Source organism: Lissotriton helveticus, chromosome 5_1 (genome assembly GCF_964261635.1).
Source record: "Lissotriton helveticus chromosome 5_1, aLisHel1.1, whole genome shotgun sequence".
Taxonomy (NCBI): Eukaryota; Metazoa; Chordata; class Amphibia; order Caudata; family Salamandridae; genus Lissotriton; species Lissotriton helveticus.
This window is the reverse complement of record NC_136065.1, coordinates 572,936,958-572,962,583: the sequence shown is the minus strand read 5'-3', so window position 1 is coordinate 572,962,583 and position 25,626 is coordinate 572,936,958. Positions and strand designations below refer to the sequence as shown.

General features: G+C 41.4%; 1 protein-coding gene across 1 annotated transcript in view; it reads left to right on the top strand.

The window, feature by feature from the left end:
- The window catches only part of RPP30 (ribonuclease P/MRP subunit p30), a 145,529-nt gene that overhangs the window by 100,028 nt on the left and 19,875 nt on the right, over window positions 1–25,626 (top strand). The window contains exon 10 of the mRNA XM_078641013.1: window positions 5,531–5,610. Within this exon, the coding sequence (XP_078497139.1) occupies window positions 5,531–5,610 (80 nt within the window). The remainder of the gene's footprint in view (window positions 1–5,530; window positions 5,611–25,626) is intronic.

Here is a 25,626-nt window from a genome sequence, read left to right as displayed (position 1 = left end):
AGTCAGGGTAAGGGGGAAACACACTGTTGATAACCCCTGCTCGCCCCCTTGGTAGCTTGACACAAGCAGACAGGCTGATCCCCATTGTGTAAAGTATTTGCACCAACACCGACAGTGACATAGTGAAACACCACAAATGGACGCAAATCAAGTTATTTATAAAAATATAAATCACTTTATCTTGATTAGGCAGAGTCAAAATAACATAATCCCAACATATAAAAATAGACTCTCTTCCAGTAACGGTTCCTTAGTAAAAAGTACACTTTAGCCATGTTCTTTTGTAAAAAGTTCACTTTTAGGAATCATCCCATCTCCAGGCGCGCGCTCGCGCCAATCAACACCGGGTTTAACAACCACTGAGGCGGTCCGCCGGCAGCGCGTTGAAACACAACTCCTCCCTGGGCACACGCTTCGGTGCCAGTGCACATCTTCTTTCTCTGTGAGTGTGGGCCGGAGCCATCAGATGCACCGCAGGAGGTGGAGCCAGCATTGTGGAAGGCAGGCACAGCACTATTCAGGCCCAGGTGCTACTCTTCCCACCACTCTACATGCAGATAGGTCTATTCAGCCTAGTGCTGACTCACCCAGCCTCCTGAAGCCACCCCAACCGCTGTCACTCACAAACCAGACAGTCAATTCACAAACAGGCGGAGGCACACAGAAAGGTTGAACAAGAAATAGCCACTTTGTAAAAGTGCTATTCCATCCACCCTAAAATATGTGTTATTAAATTCTGAGTTCAGAGATGCCAGACTTCAAATTTCGATCTTGCTGCTATGGGAAGATATGCAAGTAAACATGTTACACAGCATTCCCCATTCTATCCTATGGGCAAGGTAGCCTTCCAAAAGTGAAAAAACGAAATTGCCAGTATTTTACTATCAGGACATGTTACCCACACTAGAACATGTCCTACCTTTCACATACACTGCACCCTGCCCAGTGGGTACCTTGGGCCTACCATTACCTTGGGCCTACCATAGGGGTGTCCAATGTGTAAGAAAAGGGAAGGGTCAGGCCTGACAAGTGTGGACACTGGCCAAGTCTACATGGCAGTTAACAAACTGCGCACAGGTACTGCTGTGGCAGGCCTGGAACACCATTTTAGGGCTATTCATGTGGGTGGCACAATCAGTGCTGCAAGCCCATTACTAGCATTTGAATCACTCGCCCTGGCACACTCAGTGCACTTTACTAGGGACCTTCTGGCAAAACAAATAGGCCAATCATGGATAACCAATCACAATGACCACTTACACAGAGAGCATATGCACTTTAGCAATGATCAGCAGTGGTAAAGTGCCCAGAGTCCTATAGCCAACAACCACCGGTCAGGAAAAACAAAGGAGGAAGAAGCAAAAAGTTTGGGGATAACCCTGCAAAAAGGGCCATTTCCAACAGTGCACATTACACGAGCTGCATGGTTCTTTTTACACTAGGTCTGATCTTCTCGCCTGTTGGAAGTATTTTATGTATGGTGAGCGCATAGAATTCTACTAGCCATGTCTATTTATTTATGCAATACATGGCCAGTTCAGACTCTTATTAATGAGTAGATCACAGACGTGGCACCAGCTCTTGGACAGAGTTCTAGCAATGATGACCATCCCTTAAAAGATTTCGACGAAGTCCGAGATAGTGGCAATAAGGTGTGAGGGACCCAACTCTGCATGAGAACTAAAAAGTTAAATAAACTGCCTGCGTCATTTTGTAGGCACTGCAAGGCAAGACCTTTAGTCTTTACCAGTGCTTGTTTTTTGAAAAGTTGTTGGCTATTTTAACATGAATGCCAATTCTCAGTCACTTGATAAAGAATGTAAAAAATATTTATCACAAAACTTGAGTATGTTTTTTGTAATGCTTCATCAGCAGACACAGTTTGTGTTCCTGAAAGCACACATGGAATCAGATTCACAAAAAAACATAAAGCTTCTGCCATGGATTTCCTTTTTTGTTTTGTGTAACCTATGCTTAAGTCTCTCTATGGTCGATATGTTTTGGGGGTAATTTGGTATTTCGAAAGGTTCACAAGTGTACTCTTAGGAAGCTGTGACAGTCCGATTTCCTTGACTTACAGCTGTGATTTTTATTTTTTATACCTGGCAAGTGAATACTCTGAACTGGGAAGTTATTAATTTCTTGAGGATGGAGAAACAACCCCGGTCCCTGCACTTCTACCAATATTGGGGGTGTCGCTTGTCGATTGCCACACTGAAAGGACATTTGGAAGTAAATCTCTAATTGTTTCCAGGGTGAAAAAGTGTCCGGAGATAAAGTTTGGGTTTTTTGGTATGCACAACTCTCCTGGCATTCATGTCCTTAAACGTCTGCTTCAGATTTACTCGCACACAACAATTTGTTTGAATGTTTTATTTTTGTACAGGTGCAGAATTACCTTTTGTGAAGGTTAGAAGTGGTTTTATTCCTGTTCAAAAATACAAATTACACAGTACTGTTAAACTTATAGGTGCAAATAAGTTTGTGATTCTGACCCTTGTTGGTTTTCCCCTGCCTTTAAGCTTTTCAATTGCTCCCCTTCTTGTGCATATGTGCTTTCAGATCTGCTCGACACCTCACACACGTCCCGATGCCAGAGAGTTTCAGTGGGCAAAGACTGCCTCACCTAAGACTGTTACTAACAGTGTCTTTAGTGAACCACTGAAGACATCCCTATGGGCACTCCTTGTTCTCCTCTTTGGTCAAAAGAAGATTCCAAACAATCGTTCCTTGCTTAATTTCACGTTTTATTTTCAGTGTTTTTTTTCTTATTCCATTTCAACTGTATGTAAAATATTTCATCATATTTCCATCAGCGACACAGTTTCTATTCAAATCCAATGCATTTCGGGCGTGTCAATCCCGCCCTTCATCAGGGAATCTAATCTACAATCAAAATGTAACAATCATGAGTATGTGTGCGTGTGCTTCAGTTTAAACAATCCACATGTGTGTCTTAAAACAAAATCACCCTATTAAACCTTAACTGCCCATGTGTTAAATAACTTCTGTCCTCATAACTATGTCTCACTTACGTGTCGCCTGAGCGATGTTCAAACATTCTGTGGAAAAATAAAATGAAAATGTAGCTGTACTTCAGTGTACTAGGTCCACGTTATGCTCTATTCTTATCGTTGTTGCAATGCCTCTTAATGGCTTTTTCTAACGTAAACTAACCTCAAAAACCGCTGTGGACGGCGTCTCTCCAGTTTCTGGTCGCCTATCTTCCCACCATACTCCTGTCTTTCAACAACCTCCTCACGGATTGCTCACCCCTAGTGTCGGCTACACGAGCCACTATAGGTCAATGGTCCGATCACGTGACTCCTAATCCTTCGAGCAGACATGTGTATGTGCTCATATATCGTTATCCACTTCGAAAATATTAAATCTTTGCTATTGGTGCTACTGTGTGATACCATTTGCTGAATTAAGAGTGAAATTAAAAAATTAAAAAATAAATCTTGATGACCCTTCCCCAATCGGGGATTGAACCCCTCCGTTGCTATCAACCAAAAGCTCAAGCTCCTAACAAGTGAGCTATTGTTAGATCCATTGGGTATATGTGTAGAATAGTGGTCTAAATGAGAAGTGTATACATGTAAATACTCATAACATGACATTTCTACTGTGCAGTAGTCCTTTTATCAGAGCAAGGTGAAACATATAGAAGTCTATTACAGATAACATGATAATTCCATGCGTTCATTTAGCCCTGCCGGGCTCTGGGTACTTAATTTATGAATCCCAAAATTTTCTCGTTGCAGCATAATTTTGGTATTATCCCTTCCTTCAGTCTTTTCTACAATCTCCAAAATCAAATATTTCAATTGTGAAATATTGTGTTGTGCCTCCATAAAGTGCAAGGCCACTGATGATTTGATATTTTTTGTCCGGATGTTTGATTTGTGTTCTGTTAATGTTGTCTTGATGCTTCTTTCGGTTTTGCCGATGTATAGTTTCCCACAGGGACATTTCAGTGCATAGATTACGTTTTTAGTTTCACAAGTTGCGTTCACCCTCCGTTTAATCTCATGTCCTTCCATGGGATGATTTATTTTATTTCCTTTTATAATGCTATTGCAGTTCCCGCAATTTAAACATGGTTTCGTACCTCTGAATTCTTTGCTTTTTTGTGGACAGCTTTTTAGGATTTCGCCCAAATTTTGGGCTCTGGTGTGTGCAAATATTGGGGGTTGTTCGAATGCGTTCTGAAAATCTGGTTCTAGTTTGAGCATCCTCCAATGTTTGGTGATAATTTTTTTTAAGTTATGACTTTGTGTGGAATACTTGGATACTGCTACAATGCGAGCTTCTGGTTGTTTAGATGTGGGTTTTAAAAGTTCTTTTCTTTCCATTGAGTTCACCCGTTTTCTTGCATTCTCTAGAACTTCATTGGGGTAACCCCTGTTCACAAATCTTGTGGTCATTTCTTCCAAAGTTGTGTCTATTTTGGTACTGTCCGATATAATTCTTTTCGCTCTTGTCATCTGTGAAAAGGGTAAATGTTTTTTGAGACTCGGTTGGTGGAAACTTGTGAAATGTAACATGTTGTTTCTATCTGTTTCTTTTCGATATGAGCTGGTCTCTAGTCCCTTCTCCGTCATGGTAATCCTAACATCCAAAAACGTTACTGTGGTATCTGAGATATCCCACGTTAGTTGTATCCGGTTATCTACTTCATTAAATTCCAATAATGTAGACTGTAGTGATTCTTTTGTTGATTTCCACAAGATGAATATGTCATCTATGTAACGTACCATAAATTTGATGTTGTCTTGTCAGATTTTTTGGGAGAAAATATTTATTTCTTCATAGTCTCTCATAAAGATGTTGGCGTATACAGGCGCCGCCGAATTTCCCATAGCCGTTCCTGTGAGCTGTTGATACCATGAGTCTTTGTACTTAAAGTAACTTTGATACAATGTAAATGTCATAAGTTCCATTAGAAATGTTTGTAGTTCATGGCTCAAATCGCTGTTTAATAAAGCCTTTTCTATTGCTTCCATTCCCAGTGAATGAGGTATCGAGGTGTATAAGGATCGTACATCAGCAGTGCACATGATCAAAGGTTCTTCCGCTTCTATTCTGATGCTTTCCATTTTGTTTGGAATCTTCTTTTGACCAAAGAGGAGAACAAGGAGTGCCCATAGGGATGTCTTCAGTGGTTCACTAAAGACACTGTTAGTAATTGTTTGTAGGCGCCCAGGGACGTTGGCGGCCACCTACGGAGCACCCACTATTGAAAAAAAGTCCACATTAAACAGCAGCTGTGCAATAATCCCCAATCCAAGTCACCTAAGACTCTGTCAAGGCTCTTAAGCTGCACATAGCTGAACGTGTTAGACTTAAATTAGGAGCATTCTATGTTTAAAACCTGTTTGACTGAAGGTTGCCTCCTTCAGCAATTAGATTTAAATTTCAAATTTTGTTTTTTTGGTTCTTTGGAGTAAGTAGCTAGTGACTACACAAATTGGGAACATGTTTTATCGCCTAGTTTATTTTGTAATCCTTAATAAAGTTGCTGTAGAGGTTTGCTCTTTGGTCTCTCGGACGGTGAAGCCAAAGCCGCTGTTTCTACGCACTGTCGATCTGCACTTCTTCACGGAGGTGAGTTTGGAGACCCTTACTTTGGTGTTTTTTATGCCTTTTCATCTGGTGGTTGCAAATTCTGCCTTTTATTTAAAATAAATAAATTGTTGCTGTTTCTCCACAAATTACATATTTAAAAAATAAAATTGTTGTGGTTTGTCTACAAATTACAGTTTTAGTAATGTTTTCGTAAGGATGCTACAATTTATCATGTAAGCTAACATTTAATTTAAAATGATTGAGAGATTACCAATGTAGCTTTGTGATTGATGCAGCGGAAGTGTTGGGGAATTTTTGTCAGTTATCTATCAACACCAACCACAATACCATTATCAGAAGCATAACTCTAATGATTGGCCCATAAGTCATTGTCACACAGTTCGCAATATCAAAGGTCCTCCGATGAACCATTGGTAGAGCTAAAAGGGACTAAATAATAAAAGACTGCATGCTATTTCTCCACGAGGACCTATAATGAAGAAATATGCTAAACATTGGTCAATGTAAACATATCCAGAGGACTCAATAACACTGTAATAAAGACAGACACTATTCTTTCTAATAGTTTTTCTTGTTATTTCATAATATGAATGGTCAGTCACAAATGCGATACAACTAAAATGTCATAAATCAGTTCATAGAATACAGAATAGATTCACAATAATCACAGATCATTCAATAAACATCAGAATATCAGGTATAGAGGAGTGAGCGAGATAGAAACATCAGTGAAACAATAGCTCACTTACAAGATGAAATACTAATGTACAATGTGCAATTAGTCTGTAAGGCTAACCCCACAGCCGTTAGGGTATAGCGAAGGCGGCACCACCAGCTGATTCTTCAGGATAGTCTCTTGGGGAACAGCAGTATCTGCCAGCCAGAGAATCAAGAATCAGCACGGCATGCAGCACGAACGCAGGACAGGTCATCATTCTGTGAATGAGCCGAGGAGAATTTTCCCACAGGAATCTTTATAGTACGATACTTCCTTTCTTCAGCTAAAATGTTGCTTTGTCTACTCTGTACAAACATTTTCATTGGCTAAACACGATGGTGTGGCTGTCTTCTGACAATGACCTAACTGATATTTCTAAACACTTTGTCTAAAAATTGTACAACTTCCTTTGGAGAAAGGGGAAATAATCTAGCTACTAATGTATTCATTTTCTGTTACAGTTATGTTCATGTATACTATAACCGTCGCCTAGACAGGAAAGAAATGTAAAGTTTTATTCAGAAATAGGCTGAAAATCTGCATTCTAAGGAAGCATTTGAAACATTTAGACAACAAAAACAAATCTAAGGAAACCATTGATACACTCTGAGGGACAGGAGCACGGAAACACTCCCCCTAACATTTCTTACGGCCTACATTTATTTGAGCAAAAGAGAATTATTTCTAAAAACCTACACTACTTTCACGAAGAATAAATGCAGATTCTTTGTTGTTTATTTTTCTGCAGGTAGGAAGACAAGAGTAACATCAGTTAGCATTATTCTCATCATTGTTAAACTAAGAAACTCATCTTTCGTGCCTTGTGCACGTTGCTCATGTTATGTGCTATATTAGTTTTGCGTATATTATTAAAATACATGCATTTGAGGGGAATTCATCAAGCAGATTTTATTCTCAAAAATCGTGCTGCATCAATCCCCCATTTGATGGTATTCCCACCCATCACAACAACCCTTATCAGATTACTATCTGATAACATTTCAGAATGCAGTGTCCAATGTTTGCATCTGTTTCATTCTAACACCCTCTAAATCTTTCAACATGTTACAATAAGTACACTTTCGATTGGCCATTTCTATTTCTTCTCTCTTTTCTTGCTCTCCATTTTGCATCTTTTGTTTTATTCTTTCAGCATTTATAAAGCAAAAATACCATTAGTATGCCGGTAGCAACAGAAACTATTGGTGTTGGTATCCTCCCTAATAAGCTGTTAGTAAATGTTGAAAACCAATTACCTATAGAAGAGAAACCCTTGCTCAGTTTCTCCTAAGCAGCGTCAACCTTCAGTTCTACCAGGTCATGTAATTTAGTAATGTTGCTGATATATCCCTCTAGATCTCTACTTTTGTCAGGAATATATGTGCAACATTGTTAAATTTTCAGCATACTACAGACTCCACTTTCTTTTGCCAATAATACATCTAAGGCAAGTCGATTTTGTAAAACCATGGTTCTCATAGCAACCATTTATGTGTCAACCATTAGGAACCCACCAGCAGTATCTGTTGATAAATGATCAACCACTGTAGACAATTTACTAATCTTTTGTGAATTTAGAATCACCTCAACTGAAGGTATCAAAGCTCCAAAAATGTCGCCCACAATTTCTGCAGCGGAACCCCTTTTATTCTGTGTTAGTCCTTTTTCATTGGTACCATGTTTTTTACCCACATGGTAAATTTTGGGAATAACTATACCCATATAACAACACCCATACCAATGTGGTAGCAACCTGTGGTGGGCATTTTTCCCACACACGTAATAATTTCCAGGTAATACAGGATCAGTACCACCTCTCAATCCCCAACCCCCCTGTAATAAGAAAAGTATGTTCATACTCACTGGAACCAACAAAATTGTTATTATAGTTAGTCTTCTGCCTTTGGTAAGCAAAGCTTCCCTCTGAGAGGCCAATCCAGTCATTGCAGCATAAGTCTCACCTTGTTTCTAATTACCTTCTTCATGTGTCCATGGTGGTTCTCTATTTTTCTGCTCTGCAGCTCTTTGTTTAAAACTTCAACGTCCATCTTCCTCTGTATTATTGAATTCTATCTACACTATGTAACTTACAAGTTAGATTATTTTGATGTGCATATACTGTGTCTATTGTCTTAGTAAAATGGGAAAAACAACCATGTACTCCGCATTCCTAGCACTATGCACTATATTCATATTGTTTCTAATAGGAACGTCTGAAAAAATTAGTCAAAATTTGAATAAAAATCCTGAAAGGACTCCTTACCATGAAACAAACTGGATAATACACTACACAAAATACCATATGTTCATGGCAGGTGATAGTAAGTCACCCCCTCTGACACAGACGTAGGTACCTGCATGCACACGTAACAGTCTCTCGCATCCATAGTATCCACGTACTCATACAAGAGTTTAGTGGAAACATTTAATGAGAAATCATTAATTGATTTATTCATGTGTAAAACACTACCAGTTAATTCTTTAATATTAGTCTCTGGATCTTCTTTCAAATTTCTTAGCATTAAATGTTACATGCTCATTATTATTAGTAACATTTACTGCATTAATAAACATAAAATATGGTACCACATGTACACTGCTAACGTAACACATGCAAGATCAAAATTAATCAAAAATATTAAAAAATGTAACAAAAAATGTCTCAAGTAAATTTTGCTAAATTAGTTTTAGGTTGTGCACCCCACACCTTTTAGAGCCTTTGTCTGTTTTTCGGCTATTCTTCTTCTACAGCTTTCGACTTTGGCTTCGGAACTTTTCAAAATTAATTTATTTTCATAAATCTCTCTTTTTTTGCACCCTTTTCAGAAAAACAGTTCATCTAGGGTGGCTTGCATGAGCAACTGCGTTGTGAAGAAAATTCAAGAAATTATTTTTCCCAAATGTTCGTTGAAGTAGTCCCCACATATGTCCGTTCAGGTGCTCTATATTTCTTTCTTGGTTTTTAATTTTCTTTGTTCTTCTCAATTGCTCTTTTTCTTCTGCTTCGCTTTGTTCAGATTGGCTAGTTATTTCCATTACTGTTTCTGGAACTTTTGAATTCACACAATATTTTATTTTTTCTCCTTTTGGCCACTTGTCTCCCTTTTTTTTTCTTTTTCCATTCTCATTGTCAATGTCAATGGAATTGATTCAGTCCTTTCTCTTGATGAATGTCTTTTTCTCTTATCTTTATTACTGTTCACAGAGATTATTTCATTCTCAGCAGTAACAATCACAGCATCATTTTCTTCAGTCCCAGTATCTTGTGCCCACTCTACTCGATTTTTATCCCGCCTTGGAACGCTGTTTCATTCTCATCGTTCTTCTTCAGCAAGCTCTTCACTTTCAAGTGGACTTGGGACTCTACTGGTGTGGCTTGAATGTATCTAATTTGGCAAGCTTCCACACTTAACAGCTGTTGTTGTTTGCCACCAGTATCACTTGATAGGGACCATGCCATCGTTGTTCTAGGCAAGACTTTCTTACATGCGTCTTCACAAGCACCCAGTCCCCAGGAGACAGATCATGTCCTTGCTCTTCCTGTGTTGTTGCAACTTCTCCAGCCTGGTGAGACACCGAATGGACCACATCAGCCAATCCTTTGCAATAATCCAGTACCAAATCTTCAGTAATGTTCATTAGTTGGTTTGCTGGGACTGTCTGCTGTTTCATAGACCTGCCCATCACAATTTCATTTGGGGACTGTCCTATTCTTTTGTCAGGGATACTTCTTAAACTCAACACCAATGGCAATGCATCAGGCCATTTCAGTGTCGTGGATGCACAAACCTTAGCCAATCTAGATTTTATTGTGCCATTCATCTGCTCAACCACACCTGAAGCCTCAGGTCTGTAGGCACAGTGCAACTTCAGTTCAATTTGTAATGCTTCACAAATCATCCAAATTATTTCATTATTAAAATGAGTTCCTCTATCTGATTCCAAAGAGACTGGAAAACCGAAGTTAGGAATTATCTCTTGAAGAAGCAATTTAGCAACTGTTGGTCATTACGTCTTGTTGGGTGTGCTTCAATCCAACGACAAAACAGACAGACAATCACAAGAACATATTTTAGTCCTTGGCAAGGAGGCATCTCAATGAAATCAATTTTCATTCTCGTAAATGGACCTGTAGGTTTCTCAGTTCGACCCATACTAACCACAGTTTTTCTCCCTGCATTCTGTTGCTGACATACTGCACAGCTTTGACAGAGACTTTCTGCAATAACCCTGAATTTAGGGTTAACCCATATTTGACAAAACAATCTAATCATTACATCTCTAACTATGTGTGTTGGATCATGGTAGACCCTTGAATCTGTGATAATACACTGGCATTTCTGGTCTCCCGTCCGTACAAATCCACACTTCATCCTCTGAGCTGCGTGTACATGCTGATTTGGTCCACCCATTTTTCTCTGAGTCACTTGCTTCTTCCTGTAATTCTCTCACCTCATCCCATGTTTCAACAGATGAGAACATCAAACTGCATTCTGTTTGGCTAATTTGATCAATTTTTTGGTCCATTTTGATCGAATTTGTATTTAAAGCACAAAATCGTGCAATCATATCTATTGCCTAGTGTGACATGTGACCTATTCACAACCAGAGCGATGTGCCGAACATTTCACCACCCTGCAATTGTAGTGCCCCCAGTAGATCTTGTACACACTCTCTGTTTCTTATTGGTGAACCCAAAGAGGTAAAATTTCCACGTTGGGACCACAACTGCCCAAAATCATGGACCACCCTGAATACATACTGGCTATCAGTATATATTGTCACTTCCAATTGGCTCGCTAAGCAACATGCTCTAGTAAGAGCCATCAACTGAGATACTTGTGCAGAACTTACTCCTTACGGTGATGGATTAAACCCAGATCTTTTGACTGGGTGTGAGTGTTTGATTGATTCAGATGCTCCGTCCATCACCACCCCCTTTTGTACCGCTTTTGGCCGCCATAAGTGTGGCAGGGTATGCTCAGACTTGAGTCCCTTGCTAACTTTGCCACTGGATTCAAGCAAGCCGGGTTGAAGACGGCTGGAATGCCAGAAACCGGTCCTCGGAAGCTTGTTTCCGGTCCAGGGAAGACATGGCTTGGCAGTTCGGGCTGAACTGTTCCCATGAGGCACAGGGTCAGACTGATTTGCATATAGCCATGTCTGAACTGGGGTGGCAGAGTGGGCTAAAGAACGGTGATGGATTAAACCCAGATCTTTTGACTGGGTGTGAGTGTTTGATTGATTCAGATGCCCCATCTATCACCACCCCCTTTTGTACCGCTCTCTCAACTCAACAGGCAAATCTTTCGCTGTAAGCAATGGATATAACTCATTCACTTCTGTTCCCTACCTTGACATTTTGAAGATCCCATCTTCATCTTTGGTATGAAATGCTATTCCATCTGGTGTACAGTAAATAGAACAATTCATCTTACACAACAAGTCCTTTCCTAACAAATTAACTGGACTTGTGTCACACACAACAAATTTGTGAAATTCTTGAAAATTGCCAATTTGAACTTTCATCGGTTTTGTTACTGGCGTTTTAATCAATTTATTTAAGACTCCGACAACTTGGATACTTTCTCCCGAGAGGAGCAGGTTTGGGATTTCCATAGTTCTCACAGTGGAACGGGTAGCACCAGTATCTACGAGGAATGTAATGGCATTACCATTAACCTCGCCATCCACATAGGGACCTGACTGATCTACCTCTAGAGATGCGCCAAGAACGCACTCTTCCTTCCCCCCTCAGGTACCATCATTGTGATGTATCTGAATCCTTCTCTTCTGTATGTATCAAATATTGTGAAGCCACCTGCATATTTGAATTCATTTGACCATTTTTATGAGAACCCACACTTGCATTGTATCTGTGCACTTGACCATTCACATCCTGATTTGGCATAGGAGCTTGTGGTATTTGTAAACCCTGTCCTCTATTTGTTACCTGCATTTGTGGACTTTCATTATGCATCTGATTAATCTGTGCTCTATTCATCCGAGTCTGATTCGTCTGCACTTGATAATCCTTATTCTGCACCTGATAACTTTGATTCTTTATTTGCATTTGGTCACCATTTCCCCCCTGTCCTGAATTATTTAACATACTCTAACACTCGCTTCGCCAATGTCCAAATTTTACACAATTATAACAAGGAAACCTCTTTTTCTATTCCTCTTTATCTCTTCCTCTTTATCTCTAAAATTACCTCCATCTCACCCTCGTACCATCGGGATCATTTGCTTCACAGTATTGCCATTTGAAAATACACCTTTCATTCCTGTAGTAGTCTGACCAATATTCTAAAAATCATCTGGTGAATCGACACTCAAGTATCCCCCTTTCTTGGCTGCTTTCATCTGAGCCAACATTAATTTCTCTTTCAATTTCTTGTGTCTCATTTCTATGTCATCTCTACAATGCTTCGAATAATGAAGTATTTTGTCAACTGATTTGCTCTGCCAACTAATCAAATGCTGCTGAATCACAGCAGTGATCTCTAGTCTCAATTCATACACAAAGCTATACACAAAGTGTCTCATATCTTTCTCCGTGATATTTTCTGTACCACTGTACAGTATAAATACTTGAAGAAGCTTCTCATAATATGCATGCACTGATTTTATAAATTCTTGAGTAGTTCTGTCTATTTTCCCCCAATCTGTTTCTTTTTGAGAAATCTTCCCTTTCAATTATGTAATGACCTGATTATATTTCTTCATGACCTCTTTCGATGGTGCTCTGGTTTTTGGATCTCTTGGATACTTTTTTTTTGGCTAATCTACAGCAATTTTACACTCTATCCACAAATCAGCTTGAACTACAATATCAAAAAGACCCTCCAAATCTTTCCACAAAATCTTTGAAACCTTAACAAATCTTTCCACCTGTCTGTACCACTGAACAGGTTTTTCTCTCAACCTGGGGAAATCATTTGTAAATGACAATATGTCCTGTCTTGATCAAAGAACATGCACAAACCCACCTTCCGGTACCTCTCTGATTAGGTATGCTGTAATCACATCCTCTGGTACTGACTCTTTTTCTGCTTCTTTTACAGGCTACAATGACAAAGCAGCTTTTGTTGACACACTCGCATCATTCTTCTTTTTTGCCCTACTTCCTTCCCAGCTGTCTAACTCTCCCCAATGTCTTCATGTGGAAATCAATTCTTTAATCTGTAATTATCTCCCTGATACTTTCAGATTCTCTTAATCCTTATCTGTGAAATCCAACCTGTATGCCTTTTGTAAAGCTTTAGACTTCTCAATGTCACCTCCATACATCTGTGCAACTCCAGCAAACGTCTCATGCAAGCTTCTCTCAATGTTTTTACACAAGAATAACAACTCCATTCTTGATATTTACTCAATCTTTCTGGACTAATTGTACCTGCAATCATTTCCTCCAAATCTCCTTTCAATGTATTCACATCTATGTATGCATTTATTTTTTTTGACCACTACAACCAGGAGATATCCCTCTAATCCAATCATCTAATTCTTCTGGTGATGGCCCTAAAGATCTCTGTACATTTTCACGTGTTTCACTTCTCGACCTATTAGGTGTCTGGGTATTCATTCTCCTTTCTAGTTGCATCAATCTCATAGGATCAAGATGTATAACTCGTTTTGGTGTCTCATTCCTCTCTGAAACATCAGTCAATTGTTCCACTTGTTCTGTAGCTACTCCCACATTCGTACTACTATTTTCATTTGATCTTATGATTTCTCTGTAATCTGCATGAAGATGTTCACTATTCCTCCCTGGAACCACTAAAGCTTGTACTCGAGTAAGTCCTTGCTCGCTATGCATTGGAACTATGGGACCATTTGTCACTGGAACTGACAAAACATCTGGATTCGTTATCGGTTTCATACTTACTACTACTTCTCTATTTACACTTTGAACCTGACTGGCAACTTCAGGCGATCTATTTATATGTTCTTCAAGCTGAATTAAATGAGTACTTGATGAAATGCTTTAAGCACTTGCACTCATATTTTTATTAATATGTTCATCCTGATATAGTGGTCTGTTCATTAATAATTCATTCAGGAATTCCTCATCAAATTCATCTGTACAATTATTCATATTAGCATCCTTCTCTTGTGATTCGGTTTTTCTTTTTCTCCTTATTCTTTTCTCCTTTTGCCATCTCAGCTTCTCTAACTCGAAACATCCTAGTTCCTTCCCCAGTATCTCTTCTCCACAATTTCTTTTGTGCATCCCACTTTGCTTAAGAATACCTACTCACTGTATTGTTGTATCTATTATGTTGTCTCCATTTATCTGTCCCTTTCTCTTTTATATGCTTTGTAATCCCACTCTTCAAGGGCTTCATACTCATAGGTCTTGGATTTGGACTCAAATTATTCATTTGTCACCTTAGATGTTCTAGAGTCTTAGTATTGAAAGTACCATTCGCTGGAAATGCAAAATTACCAGCTTGTTCTGTATATTTCATCCAATTCTCTAACCAGGTACAAGTATGGTATCCCCTTTATATCGCCATAAATGATGGAGCCATGCGTTAGGGAGCTGTAGAAACTCCATCTCTAATAATATCAGCTGATCTTTGCTAAACAATGTTATCAACAGTTTAATTATCTTCATGATTAAAAAAAAAAATGTATTAGTAAATAAATCTACAAACTCCCTTCCGTATTATGTTTCTCTGCTTCCAATCAAAGTTATTTTACGCGGTCTAATCTCAGCGCGACTCACACCAACCATCCTTTAGCAGTGAGCATTTTGGTGACGTATACACACCACTGGCCAATACTTTCCCGGCTTTTTGTTACGTCAGTTTCACTCCATCCACTGACTCTCCCTTTACAGAATCGGCGTGAATGTCTTTTAAGTCTTTAACAAACAATTATGAACTACATAAACACAGCTTGTCTGCTCCTCTAAGAGAAATACAAAAGTATTTCATGCACTCTAAGAAATTTCTACACTCCAGCACAACCTCGATCAGCATGATTATGCTCTCTTACAAGGCCTGGAATTGCCATTGGTGACCATACGTGTACTACTTGACATAGGCCTGTCTCACAAATTGCGATCTTTTCAGACTGGTTGTGGTGCCCAAAGCACTACCCTTTGCCAGGAGTTAAGCAGCATGAGTGAGGAGCTCGCAGCATACCATATAGTGATCAAAAGAAGTAAACATGCCTTTTTAACTGTGGAGTGTGTCCTACAGGCTCACTCATGTAATATTCCACTGCTGTGTGTTTCGCTCACCCTTAGTCTACTCAGGTTAGTATGTAGTGTGTGTTACCTGCATGAGCTGGGTGTATGCGTGCCTATGAATGGTACAATACATGGACAATTCATGGTTCCATTTTCAGAGACCCAGAGATAACTGGAGAATCATGAGGAGGTAGACTAACACGCCCTCGAGAGATTTGTGGAATGCTGCATTCCTGTGAGCTGCGTGGGACACTGGAAGAAGCCAGACTCTTCAGTATACTTCAAAGGGTGCTCTTTGATTAAGAGAGAGGTCACTAGAAAGGGGCCTGGGCACATCCCAGGAAGAAGTTGGGACTGATGACAGAGTCTTAAAGAGTAGGGCTGAAGCCCTGGAGTGACCTTTTGATACAATTGTGTCTAACATCCAGATTTGAACCTCTAGTCACTTCGATGGCCTTTGTTGTGGGGCAGATTTGAAGTCACTCCTACTGTGACAAACTGCCTTCTGAAGGAAGGGAAGGACACAGGAGAGGGCACTTCAAAAGTAAGCAGACTCTCAACATAAACTCCAAAGACCAAAAATCACATTTGTTGTCTGGAAATGGACTATAAAAAGGGGAGCTCAAGGCCCTAAAAATTGTCAACTCTCAAGCAACTAATTGGTCTGTGCAAGGAGGAGAACCTCTGCAAGACTTACGCCCCTTACCAGGACTGAGGTCTCGCAGCTGGGTGAGAAGGCATCACTCGAGAAATCCAAGATCACTTGCCCCTGGAGCATCAGTGCCTGCCTGCTTGCTATTGTAATGACAGAGGTTGGCAAACGGCACTCCACTCGGTTGGCACGAGTCAATTCCTGGCATGCGACACCTTGGACCAGGACAGGTATTGCGATTAAGTTCTATTTTTCCTTTCCCATTGCTCACCCTTTCCCCTCACCACCCCACGTTCCATAGTTTACAGTTTAACTGAATGGACTGAAGTTGTACAAGAGCTGTGAGATGTATTAGACGTGTTATGGGGCACGTAGTATTAAACTTATTCTGAAGAACCTCAAGAAGTTTCCAGCTTTGTTTCTACAGCTAGTTGACGAGGATGGGATTCCAGCTTTGTTTCAACACTTGCCAACATTAGTGAACCCTGTGAGGAAGGGAAGAGGCCTGGAGGGAGATAGGTCCACTGAAAGAGCCTGGCAATTGGATCTCTAAAGTGAGGTGGGAGGAGATGACTTTTGAGGTCGTAGCCTGTGTACAGAAGGAAGTCTGTGACCCTGTATGCCAGATTGGGTAGCCTTGTATTTTATTGGGCAATCATTTATTGCTGCTACTGGACATATTTTGAGCTATGAGCCTATGTTCACCCCTCCTGTGTTATTTGCAAGTCTCTAGTAAAGTACTACTACATGTACTATGGTCTGTAAATTAACTGCTATTAGTGGACTAGTAGCACTGATTGTGTCACCCGCTTAAGTTGCCTTTTTAAACATGTCTAAGGCCTGGCATTGCAGCCTGTATGTGCAATTTTAAACTGCCATTTCTGCCTGGCAAAATACACATTTTGCCAAACCTAAACCTTTTTAATACATATGTCACTTCAGGGTAGGCCCTAAACCGTGCATAGGGTCGGGTCCACTGTATTTAAAAAGTTGGCCATGTACTTTTAACCTTTACGTGTCCTGTAGTGAAAAACACTTACATTTGTTCTCCCTACTGCAAGGCCTACCTCTCCCATAGAATAACTTTGAGTTATCTTATTACATTTAATAAGTGGTAACTTGCAATTGAGAGCAAGTAGGGAAGCAGAGTTTGGTCTCTAAAGAATTGTGATTTAAAACCCTCTTGAATTGTAAAGTTGAATTTTAAGTCGCAATCCTGAAAATACCACTTTTAGAAAGTTACTGGGGTGGGGTGGGGGGGTTGGGCCTATTTACTCAGCTAGGTTGGGCCACTTATAAATCCTAGCACAGCAATTACCTTTGCTGTTAATTATATTGTCCACACAGTTTTCCTTGACATTAAAGGTTTATGGAAATAATTATTTCAGACAATGTTAGAAATGGGGAGTCTTTAGTTGGCAATGGTTTGCACCATAGTCCAAGTAGGGACCCTTCCTTCTAGTCGGGATAAGGGAGTTACACTGCTAAAATAACCCCTGCTTGGTAGCTTAGCACGAGCAGTTAGGCTTATCATAGAGGCAGTGTGTAAAGCATTCGCACATAACCAACAGTAATACAGTGAAGGCACTACAAAAGGGCACCACAGCAGTTTGGAAAACTAGCCAATATTTTTATATATCCAGAACAAAACCAAAAAGGATAAAAATCCACCATACAGATCAGAAATCTTCAATAATCAAAATAGATTTGAAATACAGTTCCTTGAAATCGATAGCTCCGTCTGGGGCTATTACGGCATAGTGAACAACAAATCCAAACAGTTCTGGCTGACAGCAGCGTCACGGGCCAGCTACGGTGTTGGAAAGACCCGCAAAACAGTACCTTTAGAAATGCAAGGCGTCGGGGACCTGTCGATGAGCCCCAGAAGAACCGGCGTCCACAGGCGTCCGTTCCAGAGGTCGGTGCAAGAGTCATCGGGCCCTTGAAGTCACACGCATTGCAGATCGAACTCCGCGCGGTTGAAGTCGGGTGCATTGGCGGGCATTGTGGCTGCGGTTCAAAGTGTAGCACTGCAGCGTGCGATGCCCTCCGGTCGCGGTGCAGGCAGGGGCTCGGTGGCGGTATTGGGTGGCCTCGTCTGTGAGACCAGGGTTGCGGTGCGGCGGGGCCCTCTATGGTGTCTTCAGTACACGGAGTCTGCAGCAGCATCGTAGATGGCGTTGGGTTGCTTTTTCTTCTGTTTCAGCACAAAATATACAGTCCCCAGTGCTGATGGCAGAATAACTTGAAGTCTTTGCTGTTCCTGAGACTTCTTGAACAGGGGGCAAGCTCTACCTCAAGCCCTTTGAGAAACTCAGTAAAGAAGTTGCAGAAAGTCCAGTCCAGTCCTTTCACTGCCCAAGACAGAAGCAGCCACTGCAGGCCAACACAGAAAAGCACTCAGCAAAGTGGTAGTTCCTCCTCACATCTTCTACAGCTCTTCTCCTTGGTAGTCTTCTTGGTCCAAAAGAGTTCTCTGAAGTCTTTTATATCCCTGAGACTTCAAACAGGAGACAAGCTCTACTTCAAGCCCTTGGAGAAAACTCTTAACAGCAGGATGATGAAAGTACAATCCAGTCCTTTCCCTGCCCAAGACAGAAGCAGCAAGCAGCAGGCCAACACAGCAGAGCACACATCAGAGTGGCAGTTCTTCCTGACTGCTTTTCCAGCCCATTTTTCTGACAGGTTCCTTAGTTCAGCTCTCTGGCCCAGCTTCCTGCCTGGCAGGAGGTGGAGACAGCATTATCCCAGGCAGACGAGGCCTATTCAGGTGCAAGGGAAATCTCCTCCCACTACTCTGAATGCAGCCCAGGTCTATTCAGCCCAGCCCTGACTTATTCAGGAAAAGCAGGACAGACAACACCCCTGCCCCCCCCCCCGTGGCCATCTGAGAGGATGCACCTCTCAAACACAGAATATAAAAAGCACCTTTACTAAAAGATGCATCTTTAGATTCTGAGTCAGGCATGCTAAACCTTATTTACCCATCTGGTCCCAATGGGAAGTTATATGTAGTCAATGTTCTAAATAAACTCCCATTCTACCCTATGGGACAGATAGCCCTTCCATAGTGAAAAACTAAATGCACTGTAATTCCCTACCAGGACATTCCTCACACACCAGTACATGTCCTACCTTTAACATACACAGCACCTTGCCCACAGGGGTACCTTGGGCCTACCTTAGGGGTGACTTATATGTAAGAAAAGGGAAGATTAGGCCCTGGTAAGTGGGTGCAGTTGCCATGTCGACATGGCAGTTACAAACTGCGCGCAACTCTGCAGTGGCTGGTCGGAGTTACCTTTAGAGGGCTACTTCTGTGGGTGGCACAATCAGTGCTGCAAGCCCCCTAGTAGTATTTGATTTACAGGCCCTGGCACTCTTAGTGCACTTTACTATGAACTTCTACCAGTAAATCATATATGCCAATCATAGAAACACCAATCCTTAACACAATTTACACAAAGAGCATATGCACTTTATCACCCATCAGCAGTAGTAAAGTACCCAGAGTCCTAAAACCAGCAACATCAGATCAGGAAAAAATAGGAGAAAGAAGCAAAAAGTTTGGGGATAACCCTGCAAAAAGGGCCATTTCCAACCGACAATATCTATACTTTCTATATTCTTTGGAAAATAACACCACACTTTTGCCAGTGTTAAGCCCACATACTTATAATAACAAGCAACATAAATCATACATAAAATTAATATCAAAACTCAATACATTAAACATAATTTTATTTTACCGGTTATCAATTCAAGAAAGCAATGGAGTTGTCCTATTCTAATATATTCCCCAAGAAGAGAACTCCATATTTTAGCACAATTAGAGTGGCTGCACCACTGTTCTGTTTAGCTAGAGCAAAGCTTCCAATGTTCCTTTCATGTTTGCCTTTGTGTGGTTATGAATTACCGCCAACTGTTTTGTGCAACAAGGTTAATACATTTAGAATTCCCTTTATTATGGGTTATCCTCAGGACAAGGATTGGTTTCTGGACCGATGCTGGTATAAAAATACTAAAAGAATAAATGAAAACATTTTTGTAAACTATGTCATTTCAGATGAGGGCTCTGTCTTTTCAGTTATTATCTGTCATTTACCTCACCTTTTTACTCAAAATGGCTTCATTCATCTCTCGCCTTATTATCAAAGTTAATTTAGCAGCCACCACCGTCCTTTACATGAATGAAAAGAGATAAAATAGGAGTACCTACTTAGTTTAGAGTCACTTAATGTATGAATCGTTTAGTTTTCTGCACATATGTATTGTTAGAATGTGCGTACTTCGAACTTTGCTATGCAGTTGCCACAGTGTGTATTGTTCATTTTCAGCTTGAACTCGGTTGTCTCATATGCAGCCGTTCCCGACTTCAATCTGTAGCTTCGTGCTAAACTGAAATCATATTAAAACATTTGTTTCCTTTTAATCTTTATAAGTCAATTTCAATATATTGGCAAGCGCTTCTTTCATTCTGCTGCCTCTCTGTTTACATAACGCATTTTCCTACTTTTCATCTGTGCCATTGAGCTTGACACAGCTAAAATATACACAGTATTTGTTTGCTCTTCTCTTAATGGGAAGGTTTCAGTATGTGGGCTAAAAGCAGTTCGTAACCCGAACTCCATTAGTTATCAGTCACGAAATCCTGTTCCATTGATACAATGCTGCGAATCATGGTACTGTTCTTCCACATTAGCGCAAGTCAGCTTATGAAGTTGAAATGGATATGCCTCTTCTAACATAAATGCACCTTGCATTTTTACTTACTTTTCATTCAATTAAAAGTGTTCTGTCTGCTCGCCAGCTGGACTCCTCAGCTGCAGAGCCTTGTGATCTCTGAATGCATTTAAAATATTGACCTTTTGGATATACCTGAGTAGTCGGATCCCTAATTGTATTAGTTGCAGTCTGATCTTTGTTGTGCCCATAGTGAATTGTAGTCTGTATTTTCTCAACCTACTAGCTTGTGCAGTGTGTCATATATACCTTAACTTGGTTTAACAGGAGACGTATTCTGGCATTTGCATTCCAGTTTATATTGAAGGACTTTGGCATGACACCACTCAAAGTTTGTTTTGCCATCATTAACATTGGTATGCCGACTCCAAGCTGATGCTTCGATATTTCTGGCAAAGTACAATAATTCTTGAAATATTAGATTTTTCTGCCACCTTTTGAATTTTATATTTTCCGTTTGGTCAGCCGTACAATTGGTGTTGTTCAGACACCTCATTTCATGCCATAGTTGTAGTATTAAATTGCAAGATAAAATATGCTTCCCTTTGTTGGAGAACTGCCTCTAAATGTCTGTCTCTTGAATTGGGCTGGACTACCATAAGGACTGCCCATTTAAAATCTTTTACAGTGTGTCCTGACTGGTTTTCAACGTATATCATTTTTGTAAATACAATTGGATAAAGTGGTGTGCCTCCATTTAATATTCCCCAAATGAAAATCTGTCCCTTTTACTATTTAGCTGCATGCCACGCATTTTCCACACTTATGGTGTCCATACAATGTAGCCTTATTCCAGTGTTGCCTCAGGTTAGTTTTTACTATATCTGAAAGAAACACGCAGTGATAGATTCCTTACCTTAGAATTACCCCCAGGCGTCAGACTGGATCCAGAAAGTTTTCGTCAGCAGTACCCCTGCACGTCGGTAGGCGTCGTTGTGCGGCTCCGTGTGCGTTGTTGGCGTCGTTGTCGCCGAGATTACATCGCTGGAGCAACTTAGACACACTCTGGCGTCAGTTCTCTCTTTTTACGCGCCAGCAAGCGCAGATCTGGGAAGAGCAAGTACCCCAGTCACTTTTTCACTGAGTTTTTTTCGAGGACTTTAGTCTCAATCTTTTGAGTCGATCGACTACTGGTGTTGTAGGGATGCCCGGTTTAAGAACTGTGGGGACTGTCACCGCATGATGTCGGTGACAGACCCACACCGCGTGTGTCTCTACTGCCTGGGACGCGGCCATGACTCCAAGTTGTGCTCCGACTGCCAGGCCATGGCGTCGAAGACTACTGCGGGGGCCGCTCAAGGTCCTGGTCCCATGGGAGGTCGAGGGACCGGTCGCAGAGCAGTCACCATCGCCTTCTGGATCTAAGTCTTCGCACTCTGGGTCAGGTAAATCAAAGCATTCCAAGAACAAGTCGAAGAAGCGTTGTCGCTCTTCGACTTCCCCTCCCCGTCCCGGCAGAGGATGCGTGAGGTGCCACCCCCGCGGCTCCGGTGGAGCCTGCGACGTCGCCGACGGTCTACCCGCCCTTTCCGGGTCCGTCGGCGACGCCTGCTCAGCTGCAAGAGTTTCTTGCTGCCATGGCAAGACTCTTTGGGCCGTCTGTGAGGTTCTGTGGTTTTTGGAACCGGACTCCATTTTGTTTTACGTTGTTTGCGATTCCATTTTGTGTTGCCCTCACGTAGTCCATAGGGATAAACGAACGAACGAAGTTGCATGGGACTCGTTGTCCATGTACATTTAACGTGGCCCTTTTCGACATGCGAGAGAACTGCAAGATGCTGACCCCTTCACCTGAAACTGACCCTTTCTCGAAGCCAGTTTCTTTAGCTGATCGTTGTCTGGAAACGTAATCAATGTTCAGGATATCGTTAACTTTTAGTTTCTTGCACATATCTTATCCTACTCAACATCTGAATTGTTTCTTTCTTTACGACTTTTCATTACATGGGTAGTGCTTTCAATTATGGGTTTGTCCGGCTTTTGGTAATCAAATTTGGGACAGTCCTAATAATTAACTTGTGGGGTTGGTACAATGTAAAGTGAGCTTTTTGGAATGTGATAATGTATAGAAATGTGTTTCTATTGGTCAGAATTTGCCGCAATGGGTGTGCATTCATAATGAATTGAAAACAGCATAAAAAGTAGTGTCTTGCTCTACGAAAGTTGAGCAGTCTCCTGAGTTGTACACCGTGTTGTATTGCTTGGTTCACTGTTACTAGCTGCAGCTAATAAATTTTATCTCTGACGCCACCTAGAAGTATTCCGTGTCTCTGTTTGCCAGGACAGGGGAATCCGAAGACTTCGGGCGTGTCCCTGACGCCGCCGGTTCTGAAAGACCCGGTTCTTCAGTTGGCGCCCAACGTGGGGCGACTTCAGCGGTACCGTTCCAAGCCCGAGGATCGTGAGGAGCCACATGAGGAAATTCTGGAGGAAGGCTGCCACTTCATCGACCCCTGCATGTCGACGTGGACCGAAGGTGTTTTCTGCGAGGCTTCCCGCTGGCTACGAAGGACTGCTGCCCTGACTGTCGCCCTGTCTTGGACCCTCGATAGATGCTTTGTGGAGCGAGACGATAGACGGTCTTCTGGTGGCGTGACAGAAATTTTGGTTAAGTGTAAGTGGGTCGCTCCCACGAATTTGTTTGTTTCGTGGTATTGGTTCGATTCGGCTACTGCAGTAATCGAAGCCGAGGGGCTCGTATATTTGCGAGAGTATCGATAGTCGATAACCCCTTGAAGTTTGAAGCTAGATTAGTGAGCTATAAGATGCCTGGTCTTAGCAAAATTAGGAAATGGTTTAGTTGTGGTTGCAACAGGGATTCCCGATTGGAGAACTTGTGTCCGATACCTCCGGTTGGAACTCCAACTTATGAGCTCTATTCAAAACACGAAGTGGGTCCTATTACTTATAACGAAGTATGGGTCCGCTATACTAGGAAAGATGGTGTTTTACGATGGCCCCAATATGGTAGTTTCGAATCAAATATTTTAGATAATCTTGAAGTTGCGCTGTTCAAGAAGAAAGCCCGGCCGGCAATGTTTGACTCTTTCTGCCTTTGGCGAAAGGAAGCCAAACAGAGAGAAATTAAACAAGCTAAGAGAGATAGGAAAGATAAGAATATGTCAGTACTACAAGCTGCTAGGCAGTATAGGGATGATGGAGAAGAGCGAGCGAGTGAAGTTTTAGATAGGCAGCGTTGCATGGCCATAGATAAATGTTATCCGGCCTTGCCGTCTTCTCCTCTGAAAGCGATTGAAGATCTTGAAAAAGATCCTTTGATCTCTCATTTGTTGAGATTGCCACCTCCTTATGTACAGGGTGCTACTGCGCCTCCATTACCACCGGTTGCTCCGCCCTTTGTTGTTCAACCTCCTGCTGTTGCTCAGCCACCCGGTTCTCCACAGATGGTTTTGCCTCCTCCTGCGCAACCCGCTCTAGGGCCGCCATCTTTGCTACCAGCTTTGCCTCATACTCCTTTGCCTTCTACTACTGCATCTTCGACTCCTACTGTTCTTATCCCTACACCTTCTTTGCCTCAAAATACTTATTCTCCTGTTCTTATGTCTGCTTCTTCTCCTTCTGTTCGAAAACGAATGACAGAGACTTTTTCTAATTTGTTGACTCCATTGCTTGGGTCATTGAATATGACCCCTGTTTCGGAACGTAAGCAGAGTCGTAGTCAGCTTCCCGGTCCCGAGGAACGGGCCGTGTTGGATTTATTGGCTCGTAGATGGATTTCAAATGCTTCTAGGTATAATTTGCAATCGATTATGGATGTTTTCTTTCAATGGGAACCGCCTAAGCAAAGGTATGTTTTTGATGTAATGTGTATGTTTCTGCGTCAGGAATGGGAAAATAATGAGTTGGGTTTGATTCCGCAGGAATTACTTGACGTTCAGTCTGAATTTGCTAGAGGGACAATAGTGGAATCTGATGTTACAGATGCCGTAGAGACGATACTTGTTTTCAGACCTAGACTTCCGCCTCAGACATTGTATGAACCGGATACCTTCGTTCGGAGGAAAGTGAAGCAGTATCCTATGAGAGAAGTTCCTCCTGTATGGAAGGAAGCAGTTCAGGCTGATGCCGGTCATAATATTGTTGCTGCTCCGGCTCATTTTCAGCTAGTATGGGTACATGTCCCTTGGAAGAGAGCAGAGGTCTTGGCTCTTAAGCAGACCTTACCTGACCCTCGTAAGAATCCTGCTGGTTATTACAGAGAGTTGTCCCAGACAGTTGAAGCATGTGTTATGAATTTAGCTGACATCGATATGTTGATGGGTAATGTAGTTCCGCAACCTTTGTGGGCGAAGATTCGTCATGAGAATCATGCTGGAGAATTAGGTGATACTTGGGCGAATATTGTTGCTGCAGATGGTAGACAGGAGGGAGGTGCTAAACCTGAACCTTTAGTTTCAGAATTACCTGGTAGAATTTTTAATCTGATGAAAACGATGATGCCTGCTTTACGGCTGAATTGGGATAAGTTAGCAGCATGTAAGCAGAAGAAAGATGAGTGTGTCTGATTTCTTCTGCATTATTTATTTGTATAGTATATTTTTATGATTCTCATGTAGATTCATTGACAGCCCCCTGATGGACTGTGAAAATACGCATTTCACCATCCAAATGTCCCCTAGTATCTCCCTTTCAGGAGTTCTCATTTACCGTCCACCAGGAGCCATGGGGCAATTCCATAACTCTCTTCTGGAATGCTCC